Below are 18,142 nucleotides of genomic sequence, written 5' to 3'. Positions count from 1 at the left end.
ACTCAACAAACCAAGAATTAAAGCAGACTGCCTAAGGTGGCTGCATGGGCCAGTCTAATCAGCACAGGTTTACTACAGATAAGCAATACTAGAAGCTGGTAACAGAGATGGGACTTCATCAGGTGATTTGTAAAATTCCACTAGGAAGTTGCTCAAAGAAGATTCTGTCAGGTTACCAGTTTGCCCACACTCCAGGAACACGGCACACAGACTCCATAGATGGAACAGATTATTAGAACACCCTTCAAACCTCAGAATTTCTTCTAGAGGGAAAAAGATCACATTAAAAGACTTCCATTATATACATATACAAACAACACTTTGTCAGGGTATGATGTTTGTATCATGACATTCAATCCCAGCTCTTGGAATCTTCCAGGTGTGCAAGGCTGTAGAATTCAAACTAAAATATTATATCTCCTTGGCTGGAGGTATAATTCAGGTACTGTTTTAATATATAATACATAAGAAGCAAGCTCCATGTGCCACATCTATGCAGAAAAATCAGTTTCAGATGTAAGCTTCCAGCTTCTCAGAAGTTATAATATTCAGAAACCAGAAGAGACATTTTATTGTAGAAACAAACATGCTGATTACAGGCTGCTACAACCTGCAGTCCCTTGCATTTTTCTACCACACCCTCCTGAACTAGAATTACAAATAGCAAAAGCGAAGTTATACAGACAAAAATACTTGTTGACAGCCTTTTCGGGCCACTACTGAGAGCAGCTTTTTGATTTTCTGTTCCAGGAAAAGTTCCCTTCCCCAGATGCTGTTTACAAACTCACATCTACAATTACTTTCCCTGAGCACTTTCAGACCTGGCACTGTTGTACCATTCCAAAACTGAAGTCAGTATTCTTCTATCTACAGTAAAGAAAAGAAAATGCCCATTCTGTTACAGCAAAGTCAGTTTTCTGCTTTTTGAAGCAGGAGACAAAACTATGTGGTGAAAACATCTCCTCAGGTTGCATTAAGATAGTGGGAAAAAACAATTGGGAACATTGCCTGTAATGATTTTACCTTCAGTCCTCACTGAAGCGAATGCCTTGAGAGGAGAAGCCTTTTTAACCAGGAGAAGCTACTGGTTTGCCCTTTATTGCTCTTACACTTAAAGGAGCAAGAGGAATAACTCAACAATGCGCTGACCACATGCTGACCAAACAACCCCAAGGCTGCACAAGCCTACGCAGCAAGATGAACGCTGCTCTTGGGGCAAGTGGCAGGCTGCTGTTTCATTTGCTTCAGGGTACGCCTACACAGAGAGCATTTGTTAAAAAATGTTTCTCAGCAGAAGAGAAGCATCACAGATGCATCACGGTTGGAATAATTTCAAAACACATAAATAGGAAATACATGTCTTCATGAGGAACTTCACAATGAGAAAGAATCCGAGAGATTACTGAATCAACGAGAGAAAATCCTGCCTCAGCAGAGACCTGTAAGCATCTATTTGTGTTACAGTACTTTGACCTTTCAATATCTCAGGCTCTGTTTTTCATTATTCGGCCACTTGTCATTTTGCGTACCCTATAATGGATACTTTCCTTCACACTGGAAAAAAAAGCCTGACTACTGAAATCCTCATTCCTGAGCAGGTAGCTATCAATATCAGCTGAAACCACTATTCCACTGCTATTTGTACCTGTGTAGATGGCTTTCTCAAAGTCAGGTCATCTGGGCAATGCTGCTTTCCATGCATACATCTCTATTCATGGCAGTTATGCTAAAAGTAGCTCTAGGAAAACCTCCCAGAACAGAAAACACTCCATAATAGCAACACATTGTTCTGTCTGTGACACCACAAAGAAAACAGGGAGCAATTTTCTGCTTTAGTCACAGATTGCAAGGACTTCTCTTGTCAATGGAGCATATCGTTGGTACCTCCTCTGGACTGCAGCTCCAATGCTCTATATGTTTGAGGTATAACTTCATCATTCAGACATATTGCTGACTGCATCTATACTGACTTTTTTGTTTGTTTGGGGCACTAGTGCTCTTTTTGAATCAAATCACCCCACTTATGCATTAGTTCAGGTTGCAGAGGTTTTGATACTTGCAAACTGAATCCTTTTCTGAGGAAACCAAGCCAGATGCGTACCAAGTGTGCTTGGCCCCTTAGGGAATTGTAAGGGTCCAAATCAACAGTTAGTCTTTTGGCCAGTAATTAATCGTTTGTGTGGTAGAGGCATTTCATCCAGGGACTATACTAAATCTAGTCCAGAGTAAAAATCTCCAGTACTGTGGAATATGGGGCACCCAGCAACAACTGTTTTTATCTACTCCTGCGCTCTGAATAACTCAGTATATGAACTGCGTAGGTCTTCCCAGGACAACATGTGGTGCTAGATCCCTTACCTGACTCTCTCTTCTTCAGCTCTTTTAAGCTCTGCATCCCGTTGCAGCACCTTCATTATTGCCTCTTGTTCCTCCTCTGTTAGGAAGCTTAGGTCAATCATCTTGTTGTGTGTGTAGGGGCTGGTAAAGTGTCCAGGAAGATCTTCAATCCTGCTGAGGAGGATAGTCTTGTAGTCCACTTTAAAGGTATAGAACAAGAGAAGTCTTTTTCAGCAGGCACTGAGAAAACTGGACCACATTACAGTCAGTGGCTTAAAGAACCCCAAATGCTGCTTTCTTGCAGTAGAGTATGTGCATGCTTCTCTAGACGAAAGACTTTTGGGAAAGTGTTGAATTCCTGCTTGCCATCACAATGATGTCTTCTCAGCTTGCCCTCTCAGCTCTGCTTCCTGGAGTAACAGTTCATTGACCCAGCATATCCAGTGTTTAAGAACAAACAAAACATCCCCTAAAAGAGAGACAAGGAAGAACAAGCTGTAATATCAGGGATCAGGGAAGTAGATTATGTATGCATTTTTAATTAAAAGAAACAAGTTTTTCAGTGTGATTAAACTACTTTGTGGAGTTCAAATGGTCACTTCGAGTCAAACCTGTTTTACAGGCCTCTTGAACAAGGTGGCCATGAAAATATATTCCTTTCCAATATGACAACTCACACCCTAAAACACAGAATCAAGTGTCATTCAAATGACAACACTTTAAAATAAGTGCATTTTGAGTTGACCTTTAAGTCAGCAGAACAATTTGTAGGAGAGGGAAGGGGGGAAAAAAAAAAAAATACCAACACAAAACCAAAAACTAAATCAAGAACACATATCACATTCATTTAAAGTAAAAAAAAAAAAAAAAACAAAAAAACCCACCAAACAAAAAAACCCAAACCCACAAAACACAAAACCAAAAACGTGTAGTCCTATCTATTGACATTATATTCAAGAGCACACAAGAAATCTGTGTCTATGGCTATCAATACACAGATAGACAAGAGCCAGATATCTCAGAAGAAAAATCCATTGCTGCTTGCAGCCCTGATTCACAGCAAAGCAGCGGACAGAGTGAGGCAGCCCAACATGTATCTGCGGTGTTCACCTTCTGCCAGTGTAGACTTGAATCACATCCATGAACTCTCTTCACAAGGGCTAGAAGTTGGATTTTGTTTATTTAAAGAAAGATTGCCTGAACTTCAGGAACAGAAGACTTAAAGGAAAAAAAACCAACCATTTGGGGTAAAACTCACAAGCTTGCCATGCTGGTTTACTTATCATTAGCACATTTCTAGAACACCATTTTTGGCAAGTCACCAACCAAACAGAACAAAAGAACCATCCCATTAGGACAAGCCATTGAACTTTTGGACCCTACTCCACTCCTACCAAACTGTGTGCCTTGCCCTCCACACCTGTCTTCCCACTCCAAGTCTTCAAAGCCTCCTTTCCCCTTTCAGGGAATGAGAAAGGCAGCAGTCATCACAAGCCCTGGAGGAAAACTCCAGAGGAAGCTGTCAGAACCCTGCCAAATGTAACATGTTGCAGCAGTGACATGGGAGGAGGCTGGGAATGTGTCAGAGCAATTTGTATGCTCCAGTTCAAGACTTAGGGAGCATGTTCCCAAACTGGTGCAATGCCTCTTTCTGCAGCATTTTGTCTTCTATTTGTAATAAAAATGTGTATTGCTCGTAAAATCTTCTTACACACTACTCAGAACTAAAAGCAACAGGTTTAAGAGATTATTTCCTCAGGATCCCCTCAAATGGGAATTCTATAACAGACCTTTGACCAAAATTCTCTTTTCCCCAAAACACACAACACTCCTCACTGAAAGGTCAGGTACTAGGTTTGCAAAGTCAAGTTTCTTACAGTAAACCTTTTAAACTTTCTGGAAGCTGCTGTTAGCTGCTGGATGGAGTCAGAACTGCTATGTTGTTCTGACTAGTTAGGCTGAGCTCAAGAGGAAGGGAACCATTTGAGTCACTTCCTTTTCCTTTATACCAGCCCCTGCTTTGGGAAGGAAAGTCAGGGTATCTATGGTTGCCATAGGCTGCAATACAACTTAATTTACAAGATATAAATTAACTTTTACTCATAACATTTTACCACTAATAGTGTATAATTATGTCAGGAACCCCATGTAGGCCCAGTCACTGTCCTACAGAACACATGAATAAATGTGAAATAATTTCTACACAACCATCTTGAATATGTGAATTAGAAGTCATGTGGTACGTGAACCTCATTGCTTTATCCAAACCAGACTGCATTTACAAGCAGTAATTTAAAATGCTGTTTTGCCTCTGTTTCATAGGCCATGGTACCAGAGGACTATTCACTTAAAAGGCAATCCCAACCGTCAAAGACAAAAACCTCTCCTTCAAAAAACCTCAGGGGAACAAGGGGGGGAGGTCAGCTGTATCTACAGTAGAGCCTCTTAGTGCCTCAGGGTTACAGCACCATGGATGTAACAAAGCCAGAGAAAAACTAATAAATAGCTTGAATTTAATGTAAGCCTTAGAAACATCCCCAGTGACAAACCTGGTGAGAGACAGAAGCAGATATTGTTATTGGACAGGTCTCTTTATTAGGCAGCTACCATCACAACCCTTTAGATTTTTGTGTGTCTGCCTTAGGCCCTTGCAGTGTGACACTACTGGCAGACAGAATGCTGATGTTGTATTGATCTAATGAGCACTAAAATCACAAAACGAGTCATTATGCTTGGCCACAGAGTTCAACCAGGAGATTAAAACCAAGATATCAGCACTGGGACTGCTCAAAGAGAAACTTCATCTGTAAAGATAACAGCAATTCTTACAGATGTGGAAGGCAGCTGCAGCCAGGTTAATGATTATTCCCCCAACAACCCCAATGCCCAACAACCTTCTGCATGTGGTTATGTTTGGCTGCTGTATTTATCTTCTCCATGAATCTCATTGGGATTCTGTTCCACAAGGTTGATATAACAGTATCTCAAACAACCTGCCATCTGTAACTTTATTTATATTTGGAAAATGACAGTTTTATAATTACGCAGAAGTAAAAAGTACTTACTATTGGGCTACCAACAAACATAACAATCCTAAATTTGTTGAGGACCTACAACAGTACTCCTTCAGCTTAAGAACAGGTATGGATATCTGTTTTGACTATTGTGTGGAAACTTTTCACACCATCTGATACACCAGTCAGCATCCACAGTGCTAATCCAGAGCCCTGGATGCTGACTATATAGCATGTGCACAGCTGCCAACAGGCACAGAAGCTTACATTGCAACCACAAAACCTGGACAGCTCAGAACTGGAATCATCAAGGATTTTTCTTGGAAATCAGGCAAGTTTCTTGCCTCAGGTCAGTCAAGTCTGTAAGAAAGCTGTTATAGGAATGATATCCTACCATGTCTTTGTGTTTAAAGAAGGCTGAGGGAAGAAGTATTATATTGTCTATCAGATTAATTTAAAAATCTAAAAGAAATAGTTGGACAGCATTTACAAAACAAGCTGCAGGCTTCATTGATGTCTCACAGTGTTCAAATTAATAAAACTAGTGGAAGCAGAACTTCAGTTCTCCCCAGCTGAACAACCGTTTGCAAGGGCTGAGCGTCCACACAGGCTGTGAGAACTCACAGCAAGCTGCACTGCTACTATACTTGCCAGATACCATCATTCTGTAGAGCAGTTTCTGCAACTAAGGTTGCACTCCCACTTTGTTTTCAATCAGATGCAAGATACCACCTACCCTGGCAGGCTCTTAACCACTTTTTTTCCTGGTAGATATCATACAACAGGGTTCCACAGTTCACAAAGCTGTGTTTTGCTAAGTTTAACATACTATGTCTGGCTTAACTGAAGCACATTCTCCTCCCAGCTCTTCAGAGGACAATCCAACATGAATTCTTATCCACCTGCATTCATCCTGTATTCAGATTTACATGGCATCATATTAGTTGGCTTTGATCCCACCCTAGGTTATGATAAAAAGCTTCCCCTGAGTAGCTCAGCTGAGACCCTTTACGTTCCTTTGCAAAGCTAACAATATAATGCTTCAGTTAAGGCATGCCTGAGTACCTGAAAAACTGGACCCTGATCTCACTGGATACGCAGTTTTAAAAACTAGCAATAATCAGTCGGGTTCCGCGCACCACCACCACCACCACCACCACCCCCGCCTATAATGTGTATCATCCATACACGGCAAATTGTATCACATTTCACTATGATAACAAGTCTTTAGTCACTGGAACTATGCCAGTCACAAACTGAAACCAGAGCAGTTCTTAGTCTCTGCACGAACAAGAAGAAAACCCCTTTCTGGGGGTGGTGTGCTCGGCCAAACTCATGAGACCCAGTGATACAAGTTACTGCAAGGCTGGCTTTCTGCAAAAGATTTTTAGCACTGATTCCAAGCACAGACAGTAAAAACTGCTGGATTAGAGTATAGCACCTGTTACAAGACCTAAGGCTAATTAGAAAACTTTTTTAAATTTAAAAAAGAATAAAAAATAATCAATGCCTTCCTCCACTTCAAGCAACCTGCTACCACCACCCCAAGCTTAATTCTTTTTATTTCTTTTTTGACAATTTTTTCTCTTAAAAGCCCTATACATGCCAAAAAGAACCAAGCAGTCTCAACAGTTTGGTGCCACTGCAAGTTCAATGGGAAGTTTTCCTTTGCCAGGGAAGTTTTCAGATCTAAGTGTCAAATAAGACTGAAAGATCCACATCAGACTGAATAAATCATGGAAATCGATAGAAATACCACGTTGACTGGTTTCTGGAGAAAGGCTGTCATGTGCTGTAGACCAACATTTGTGAGTCTTGGGATATTTGGCATGATTTTTTTCTTAAACCTTAAATTCAAGTGAAACCACACAAAAATCTTCCCTTTCATAGAAGACTTCTAATCCCTGTAATAAACAGGAATCTGAAATTATGTTTTATGTGACTCATGCATAAAAGCTTCTATGTTTTGGCAATAAAAGAAACAGAAAAAAGACCCAAAATATAGTTTCATACACTCTTAAGCCACTCACAACTTCCAAATGCTTTAGGCGAGGCACTCATCCAAAAATTTTAACTTATAAAATTTCTCAGCACCTCTCAAGCAGTTATACACCTCAATTCCTTTAAGTAAGGCTTTACATTTTGCTAGAACAGAAGTCATAATAGAAATACAACCTTGTCCACAAACTTGTTTACCCTACAGAAACCTCTGTTTGCGCCGCCCACTGCTTTTTTCCCAAATACAAAAGGGGAATCTTAATTTGAATACTGCATTCCAAACACTATGAGATATCACATTAAGAGGTACCACAATCATAGTTTAGATTTTGAAATTTTTACTCTGTGTATACATATGGGATGTAACGAGGGAAAGGCAAGATGTTGGAGTAGTTTGCCATGGCTGACATTAAATTCATCAACAGGATCAGAAAACAAACACCAAAACCCAAGTCAGCTGTTCCATCCAAATCAACAAGATTTACTTTTGCATGCAGAACCCTCATAATGTCCTAAGTTTACATTGCAAAATTACTTTTCAAGTGCTCTTTGTACAGTAGACCTAAGCTGCTAGAGCTTTGCTCCAGAGAATCTGTCTCGAAGCCAATGCCTTCTAACAAGAGGGAAAAGGTGACAGCCAATCCTACACTTTTGGCTGCTTTCACACCCCTATTTGTGCCAACTCCTTCAGCTCCTGCAGGCCTGGCTAATCAGCAAGTCTCATCTGTATACATCTTCAGCCTATAAAGCGTTCAGTTACAAGTAACCTATTGGCTCTTAAAAAATGAGAGGGTTTGGGTTTATGCATTTGAAAGCTACACATTTTCCTAACTTTATTTCTCCACTGCTGCAACATATCAGCGCTAGCAACGAGGATGAGTTGGAAGTCCAGACATAAGGCAACAGGAAGCTGAGGAAGACAGATAAATGGAATTGTGTAATATAACAATTTCCATCTGCACAGAAATTCATTGTCAGAAGAAAAGTAACTAAGTTTGGCCTGCACCCATGCTCAGGAAATAGTAAACCTTTATTTTGAAGCAAGGAAGCCAAGAAGAACACTAACAGCAATAAGAGCTTTGCAGAGTTGACCCCTACCACCCTGGGAGGTCATCTTAAGCAATAATGGTACCTCTGACTGAGTCCTACAAGCTACAGCTTTACAACTAGAACAAAAACAAATCATCACACTCTCCTGAACAAATTTGATTCTCCACTGACAGTTAAGCAGTACAGTCACAGGTAATTCAGCACCATCCTAGGCTTAGAGATTATAATTTTTCTGTAAATACGCGAGGCAAATGCCATGAAGGGAGAACAGCTAATTAAGCTAAATGCCAGTGCTGGCACAAGTGCAAATAGTTTAAGATGGTCATGAACATACTTGTGAAGAACATCAGAGGATTATGGATTTCAGTTTGAGCAGTGGAGAAAGAAAACATATTAACTTTCAAGAGGGACTAAAGTCATCATTCAAGAGAGTTTTAAACATGGTTGCCTGCAATGGTAAGGACCTGAACTTAAAACAAACACAAGAAGGCGTGTTGTCATTTTAATTCTTGAAAGGGCAGAAGGGAAGAGATCATCCAGTAAGATATGCATATCTGTAGCCAATCCAGCTGCTCTTTCAAGAGGTGTTATCACAGCATTTTCAAAATGATAACAGCTAAGTGTACACAGTGTATCATATTTCCAACAGTCCCAGAGATTAACTTAGAGAACAGTATTTGCCAACATGTATGTTTAGTCAGTGGGAGGTAGAGAAGTTCTTATCTAGCTAGATGTAAAGTGGAGAGTGTTGGTGGAACCGGGACCTTTTGCAGAAGTAGGGGATATCTATAATAAGGCAACATTGAAGTTGCTCTTACAAACATAGCGATGCTTCATTTTATTCCAGTAATAAACCTACGTGTTCTCCTGTTCAATATTAATCACAATACAGTTAAGGGAAATAATCTACTTATCTGCAATTATAGGACCAGATAACTGCTCAAAACAGCCACAGTGGGGAAAAAAATTAAAAATATGATACACAACAAGCCTTGCTCACACCTTACCCTTCTTCAACAGTACCAAAATGATCCCTGTTGTTTTTAACCTGCAAAATAGTTGCAGTCTTAAAATATTCTCACTGACAGCCTTATATAGTGATCTTCAGCCAGCTGGAAGAAACACAGCTAGAGTAATACAAGCACCAGAAAAAAATTCTGCTTTTCTCCAGGAACATCCGCTTTGCTGGTCCACACAACTCTGCCTGTGATTTAATTCTACTCTTGTTTGCTAAGTCGTCAAAACCTTCATCACTTTGAGGACTATACAGGCAATTGTTCTGTATTACACAAAGTTTACTCTGAACAAGAGAGAAAAATGTTAATAACAAAGAAGATAAAAGTTAACAACTGAAAATTGGAAGAGAAAAGAACAATTCACTTTGGTTGTGGCCTAATCCCTCTAATCACATATGGCAGCTTGCCATTTCTTTCATAGGGCTTGGATATTGGCAGCAGTGCCTAAGAATGTCAATCTCTGTACCTATTATGGTATACAATCATTAGGCCAGTGGTTTCAAGAGGATGTGGTCTCTGGAATAAGAGGTTTGGAAATTTAAGAGAAGCCTCAGGGAAACACACCTAAATTTTTCTTTTCCCTGTGACCACTGCTTGTCAGACTAACTATAGATGCCATGCCATTTATTTCATATTGCCATAAGTATAAAACTACTAAAAAAAATTTTTTTGGAAGCAGCTTCAAATTTACAGGGATTCCAGCAAGTTAACATCAATATCTCATTATAAATTCTGAGGTTCTTCAAATCTAGTTGTATTTCCTTGCACATCATACCATTGGCACTTTGTTGTGGTTTAACCCCAGTAGGCACATTGTTTGAATTAGTAGTTCTTCTAGTTGCTAATTCTTTTCATTGAGAGTTACAACACAAAGAATATTTTCTCAGGGTAAGGGACTTGAAACATAATAATGAAGGTGACTCAGTCCTCTAGATCTCTGAAGGTAGAGCACTGTCTATTGTGTAACAATTATTCTCATCTCCCTTTGCAGAGGGACTAGCCTCCCTCCAAAAGCAGAAGTGGGGGGGCTCACAAGACTCAAGCTCCTGTTGTCACTTTCTCATTCTTCATGTCAGCATTGGCATTAGACCCACACAGCATTCAGCTTAAGAGAGCGTTTTTACATCTTGTTTGAAAACAGATTCAAGTAGAACACTAAAACATTTAAGAGAGATTGAAAGCAAACTGATTCCTTTATGGGAAGCTATCTCCTGACCATACATATGCTTATCTGACACACTGCTTAAAAAAAATCGCAGATTCTGTGAGCAGTTACAGCCCTCAGCAAATCATATAACTAGTGGTGTACTTTACGTTGTTTTCTTCCCAGGCAGGTGTTGGCAAAGTCTTCATTGTACTTGTAGGATGTTTTCTACATTAATTCCCTTGATATGGATGGTCAAAGAGTAGTGCTGTGGAATTGATAAAAATCCCTGTTGTTAAACATATTATTCTTGGTTTTAGCAAATTTTAGCCTTAAGCAAATCAAAGTTGCAATGTTCCCAATGTAGAGGTGTTGACAAGTTTAGATATTAGAGACTTGAGGGGAACTATCCTGCCTCTACCCTGCTTCCTTGCTCTCATACTATTCAGCAAGTACTTGAGTACTTTTTAGCTAGTACTCTGTTCTGGGAATTGTACCACTCAAGAATGGAAGCGTGCAAAAATGTGCGACTAATTAGCAAGTATTTCCTATCAGTGGCTACTGGCAAGTGACACACTTCCTGCATCTTGATTAGATATAGTTTTCTATATGAAAGTGAAGAACTGAGCAGCAGTTTACACAGTCACTCTGTAGTCCTGACTCTCTGCTAATGCAGGCTTTCTAACAAGATGACATTATTGAGGGGCTAGCAGCACTGATGCAAAGAAATTCATGTTACAAATAGCAAACACGGATTTGCATTCAATTACTTACTTAGACTAATGTTCACTCTGTTGAGCTGACAGTAAGACATTTTGGAGAGCAGTTTCAGTCTTGGACACCAACTGGAAGACTTTTAAGTATACAGTTTCTGAAGAAACTCTGAAAAAGGTTTATTTCAAAGCCTGTCCACATGACTTCTCTGATTATTTTTATCTCATTATGAGAATCCATTAGTGAGTATCTCTTGCATCCTTGTGACTTTAAGAGTCCCCACTCTCACTCCTCATTTGAGTCAAGGTGATGAGCTACTTGAGCAAGGACAGCCACCATCACTGACAGACTGATTTTTCTCCACTATGTTTGTACAACTAGGAACCCATGGGTTAATAGGTTGCCCCTTTTATGTATCACTTTGAACTGCTCTAAAGCACTGTCACAGCCAAGTGCTTAGGTCACTGGTGGTAGCGCATTTCCTCTGCAGGAGGGTGCACAGAACAGCTTTGTGGTACAGGTTGAGCGCAAAACTGCCAAATCAAGAGGGCAACATTTTACGTCATCTTTGCCTCCCCTGAGGGAGGCCACCGATCTCAGCTTCACCAGAGCATTTGCCTGTAGCCCAACACAAAACTGAGATCATGCAGAACATCGCAAAAGGCACTCCATCATTCTCAGACATAATTAACTGTATGAACAAGTAGCTGTGGGAAACAAAATCATCCCTTACTCACCTAAATCACTCTAATTTGTCACTGCAGCCCCCCTACTTTTCAACTACCAACCTTGTTATTGTAACTACAGCTCAGTTTAACTGATTACTAACATGCACAAAGAGCCAGCAACCAAAACGAGCCCGCTGGCTGTCCTTTCTCATGAGGTGACTGACTAACCACTGACCTTAGACACTCACTTGTGTTAAGGTTAAAATTACCCACTTAATAATTGATGTAATCTTAAGGCTACTAAGAAAGCTTGCGTCAATTAATCCGGTCCTTGTTACAGTAACTGAGGCACACACCTACCTGAAAACCGGGCCTTACACAGAATCCAATTACCAGCAGAAATCAGGTGCCAGAGGAAAAAGAATGTTCTTTAGGAGTCCTGCTATCGTAGAAACAATAAGTAAGCTAAAGAGGGAGGTGGGAGAAAAAGCACTTTGGTAAGGTTTCCAGATAAGTTAAAAATCAAAATGGTTAAAAAAAAGCTAGCCTGCAGTCTGCAGATAGACTAGTCAGAATCGGGTCTCATCTCAGTCACCAAAATGAACTTAACCTTTGCAATTAAGTTTTTATTTCAGGGTTATTGTTGGGTTTTTAACAGATACATTAAGAAAGCTTACTATAGCTCCCTATTAAAAGGAAAATCACTCACCTTCCTGTGCATAATGATGTTTTAATGGATAGCCCCATAATATGAATATTCCATCTGCTAGCAGGTTCATTCTGGCTAAGTTGAAACCAGCAAGCAGCAGCGTCAGTCCTCCTTAATAGTGATATTAAATTGCAAGAATAACAGGAAGTCTATCAGCCATGAAAACTTCACTCACAAGATTGTTTGCACTGCTGGGCTGGGCTATATCATGCAAAACCCAGTCTTTTCGCTGACTGGTACCAGTTTCACTGAATACTTATGGCCAGATCCAAACAGAGCACTCAGGCACGAAAAAGCAAGGTAGCTGGCTCTGGGCACAGAGTCAGCGCTATGATGCAAGGACCCAAAAGGGATACAGTGAGAGCTAAACCCAGTTGCTATACATGAGAACTGAGGAGCAGGGAACAGTTTCTGTAGCAGCCTACAGTTGCACTGGACGAGGTATGATATCAAATCACACTGCATGAATGGGATTTGCCCTATAAATGCTGCTCAATAGCCCAGGGATGGGAAAGAAGGAGCAGAAGATTGTGATTGAAATTGTTTCTCAGACACAGGTAGCAAAATCAGGATTTTAGTTTGGGAGGCTGGGTTTTGGAGTGTAATGCCTGTCCTTGAACAGGTATTTAGTTTTGCAGGAGTGGCTCATTCTTTAAGAGCATAGCTATGCAAGGTGTTAGCTCTGTCTTGCACAATGGCTACAGCACATACCCAGGAAGCAGCCAAAAACAGAGCCCCCAAAACCACTTAACCCAAGAGGATTCAAACTCACATCCCTTTGCTTACCAAAATATATGACAGTCTCTGAAGGTTTCACTTGGTTTACTTTTAACGCTTCTTAGGGTTGCACTACCAGGGATTAAACCACCTGTCTCACAGAATGACCATGAGTTTAAAGTGATGTCACAACCTTGCAAGCTGAAACAGGAAGCCAGGTCTACTTTCTCTCAGTCAGGCCACCACATCACAAATCAAGTGCTCTCTCTCTCCTGACTTCCCTCCTCATTCAGCCAGCCCTGCGTTCCTGGCTACACAGCAGTACAGTACTAGTAGAGCAGAGGGAACAGGACAATAACCCGAGGGTATTAATTTTTAATCCAGGTCTCAATCTCCAGAGAAGTACTGTAATCAGTATGAAACAAGACAAAATTAATGACATTGCCACTAGCATAAATTATCCCAAGCTTTAAAAAAGGAGCAAAAAGAAAAAAAAAAACAAAAAACAAAAACCAACCCAAAACAAAAAACCCCCAAACAACAAAAAAACCCAACCCACAACTCAAAGAGCTACATACTCATGCAATACCCAGGTGGAACATAGGCAACCTGCAGATTCAGCATGGTCAAAAAAAAAGACCGTAACTATTTTGTGCGGGCAGGACCAGAATAGAAGGTCAAGGGCTCACTACTTCTGGTTGTTTGACAGATTTCTGCTCAGCACTTAGACACATACCTTTTGCTTATAGTGCCTAAAGTGCACTTACATACTATTTTTGGACCTCACCCTTAATTTGTCATAACTGATGTTCTATTTTAATGCTGGTTTTGACTCACATAAGCCATTTAAATTTAGTAGAGAAGAAAAGCATGGGGGAGATTTTAAGATCTAAAAAGCTGATAGTCTAAACCCATTTCTAACCCAGGAGTTCTTGAATACACTGATGTGCCTCTGGAGCTCTAGTTACATGACTGAGATTACATAGTCTAACTGTAGTCCATCCAGCCTGTACAGAAGTAAATCACTGTCATTCAGAATCAGACTGTTAGTAACACTGGGCAGGCAAGTTCATATGGAATTTACCGATATTCAGTTTGATCCTTTTGTAGAATAAAAGCATCTGGTAATGAGTCTAGGATATTGTTCTGCTAGTTACTCTGCAAATAAGCATCTCCTTTGTTCTTACCTTTATTTTAATTTTTACACACACATTTTAAATAGAGAGACAAAAATGCAGGATTTCCTTGACTGGGAGAGAAAACGAAAAGAAAAATTTACTTTTAGAAGATTTATACTACAGAGGAAAAGGAGTATAGCAAGATGGAGGAAAAAAAATTGTCGAGTTGTTTATTAATTCAGTGTATATGCACAGGATACTGAGTGGGATTCAGGCCAGAAATAGCTCCAGATAAAGAGCTATAAAATAAGAAGAGGGGAGAAGTATTCCTTTCTTTCTCCTCACACATACATTGTATCTCTTCCCGTGGCTGCTCTCACTGCAATAAACAGAGTCAAGTTACATATAGCAAGGAAACCTCATACCATGAAGTAAGAATCTAGCACAGCTAGTTGCTGTACCCAGGTGAATTGGAATGACTCTCTACCACAAGAATGAAGCATGGTCTGCTAAAATCAGCTGTCACTCACTTTATGCCCAAATAAGCTAAAGAACTGGAGACTGCCAATACAGCACATGCAACATCACTGGCTTGACATACCATAAAGCGTAAGTGTTCTGGCACTGGAAGACCAAACTAAGGACCCTCCTTAAATTGACTTATGAGCAACCTAAATAAGCTGACTTTAAATGCAACAGGTGATGGACTTTGAGCACCAGAAGGTTACCTACTGCTTTTAGCAGTTATCTGTTAGTCAGCCATCCTGGATGAAGAGCACTTTCTGTGCAGAGAAAAAAATTCTTTACTATGGTTCAAAACAAGTCACTATTGAATGAAGACTGGCTTCCATAGGGCAAAACCATCACTTTTAATTAAAGAAAAATAAAATTAAACATTTTTTTTTTCTATTGAGAGACTACGAATTACTTTCATGTTTCCCTGCAAATAATGTTTTCTTGTTAGGTTTTTATCTGAAGTCTGTTCTGTTCCTTTCTGTCACAAGCACAGGAAACAATACAGGGTAGAAAACAAGTAATTCCTTTGACTTCATCCCACTGTTTAGCTTCCTGGTTAAGCTTTTTTCCTAGATGCAACAGTTAAAATCTCACCTTCTGTGCAAGCATCAAAGGTTTTCTCCAAGTACTAAATTGGAGCAATACTTCTACCTGGGAATCTGGCAACTGTCTCCTGCAGAATAACAGGACTTTACTCCAGAGAGTCTATCTGTTCATGGTCTCTACCCAGTGCTTTAGAGAAAAGACAAATTCACCTTTCTGTCATCCATTTTTGGGGGCAATGGAGTGTCGTTTACTCTGGCCTTTGTCAGCATTGGTAAACAAGAACATGATGACCTATTTCACTGAAATTTAAAAGTCTGACAGTGAAACTGATAATACATTATTCTGGGCTGCAAGAGATGCTGGAAGGAAACTTCCTTTAACATGAGACAGGTCCAATGACAGCTTCAGAAAATTCAAGAATGTGCTTTGCAGCCAAAGCAGAGGTCAGCTGCACCCATAAGGTAGATGCAGAGTAAGCAAGATGCTTATTATTTCCTTGCCTTAAACCCAGACACAAGCACACTAAAATATGGTAATTGGTAACAGTGCATAAATATTTTCTAACATTGTAACATTATTAGCAGTATTTTACAACATAGCTATGCTTAAGTATGTAAATAACACATAAGTGCAAATGGACAGACACTTGCAGTATACGTGCCCAAACAGTGCACAGGAAAACATAGCCAAATAGTAAAATCTGCAAGATAAGAGCAAAGGACAGAGTGGGCAGGAAAGATGTCAGGTGAAACCAAAATAAACCTGCAGAACAAAGAGGAGATATTTATTTTGCAGGATTATTCTGTTCCATCAGTCATAAGAAAGATGCCTAGCAAAACTACGGTAGAGTCTTACTCCCCAAAATAATATGAAATACGTCAAAGGCAGATGCAATCATCCCCTTTTCTTGCAGGGAGGCAGCAAGGTGCATAAAACACTAACAATAAGCAAAGAAAGATGGTAATTTATGAAAATCACAAAATGCTCACTTTGATTCCAGCTTTTCTTGCCAAAGAGCTCTCAAGCACTTTACCATGACCGCAGCAACCAAGACCATCAAGAACTGTAGTCATGAGCACTATGGATATCAGCTCCACGGCACTGTACACTCCTAGGTTTACTACCACTTACAGATGCAATTGTTAAGAACTGTTTGGAAAATGCAGCGATAATGACTGATGGTAATTAAGAACTAATAACTGGATATCTGTACTGTTGATGTATATCAGTTTAGTAAAGTGGTCTGATTCATCAGCCTTTTAAGCACTCCATCACAGACATCTCCAATTCTCTGGTACGTGTAAACACACAAATATTTTGTTGCAACACTCCGATTCCTTCGTCTATAAAGGAAAATCGAGTTTATTTTCCGAGCATCCCACAAGCATGTTTTAAGTCCCCTCCCCTTACACTTTTGAGAGAGTTCAGAAATACTTGTCTTGCCACTTGACAATCTGTCCCCAGATTTAAGTGACCTTTATCCTGCAATGGCAATCATATAAACAGACCCTTCAGCTCCCATAGGAAAGACACAACTGAGTGCATTAGACTTTAGGGCCGGGTCCAACTCTGCAAGTCACTCCAGAGACAGCGTGGAAGATGCAATTAATTTAGCGTTTTGAAATGGAAGTGTTTACTATTTACATAAGGGCCATTAACATTTCTCAACTAAGATCTAAGCACCCTCTTTAAATAAAGAGAGTTCTTTTAATAAAACAGGCCCCTACAGAAGCTAGGTGCAGGTAAGTTTTTACAGTTACTCAGCTCTCGCCGCCAGACAGGAGCTCCCTTCAGCAGAGTAGGAATGTCTCAGGGCACGGCCCCCCTTGCAGGCGGGAGGCTGCCGTTCCTCACACCGGCTCTCCAGACGGGTTCCGAGGAAAGTCGCTGACAGGCGGCCCTTCCCTCCGGCCCTACGAAGAGGGGCTGGGCAGGGGAGCCACCTGTGAGATCTCCCCCACCCTCAGGCGAGCGGGCCCTGCAAGCCGACCACGGCCAAAGCACTCCCGAGCGCGGCGCAGCCCGGCTGCCGAAAAGCTTGGAGTCGGGGCTCCTCAGCTGCCAACAGACTCACCCTCACGCCGTTCCAGCACTGCGGGCACGGGTGGCTTATACGCCTTTTTTTGTCCTCTGAGTCACTCCATCAGCAAGACACTCCCACCCCCCGAAACCCCTCCGGGCAGCCTCCCCTTTCCCCAGCGGGCCGGTGGCAGCGCGGCTCCCCGCCGCCTCAGCCCGGCAGGACCCCGCTGCCCTCCTCCGCGGGCTGCCCCAGCCCCTTCTCTCCGGTCGGAGACAACCTCAGTTACCTCGTCCCGGCCGGCAGCCGCTGCCCCACGCCGCCTCCCCGCTTGTCTGAGGGGAAGGGAGGTAGGCGGTGGCGCAGGGCGAGGCGTGGCAGCCCCGGCCCGCCGCCGCCGCCGGCGGGCCAATGGCGGCGCCGCCTCCCTCAGAGCGGGGCGGCTCCCCCCGCCTCCGGCCCGCCCTCCGCCGCCGGCGGGCCAATGGCGGCGCCGCCTCCCTCAGAGCGGGGCGGCTCCCCCCCGCCTCGGGCCCGCCCTCCGCCGCCCCCGCCGGAGCCGCGCTCGTGTTCCT

The 18,142-nt window shown here is 41.5% G+C and overlaps 1 protein-coding gene across 1 annotated transcript in view; it reads right to left on the bottom strand.

Moving 5' to 3' along the window:
• SYTL2 (synaptotagmin like 2) overlaps nt 1-17,918 on the bottom strand; it is a 62,581-nt gene extending 44,663 nt beyond the window's left edge. The window contains exons 1-2 of the mRNA XM_052812304.1: nt 17,857-17,918; nt 2,359-2,806 (exon numbers count right to left, since the gene is read on the bottom strand). Of these exons, the coding sequence (XP_052668264.1) occupies nt 2,359-2,459 (101 nt within the window). The 5' untranslated portion in view covers nt 2,460-2,806; nt 17,857-17,918. The remainder of the gene's footprint in view (nt 1-2,358; nt 2,807-17,856) is intronic.
• Between the last annotated feature and the right edge of the window lie 224 nt (nt 17,919-18,142).

Source organism: Harpia harpyja, chromosome 17 (assembly GCF_026419915.1).
Source record: "Harpia harpyja isolate bHarHar1 chromosome 17, bHarHar1 primary haplotype, whole genome shotgun sequence".
Lineage (NCBI taxonomy): Eukaryota > Metazoa > Chordata > Aves > Accipitriformes > Accipitridae > Harpia > Harpia harpyja.
This window is presented reverse-complemented; position numbering and strand designations above follow the sequence as displayed.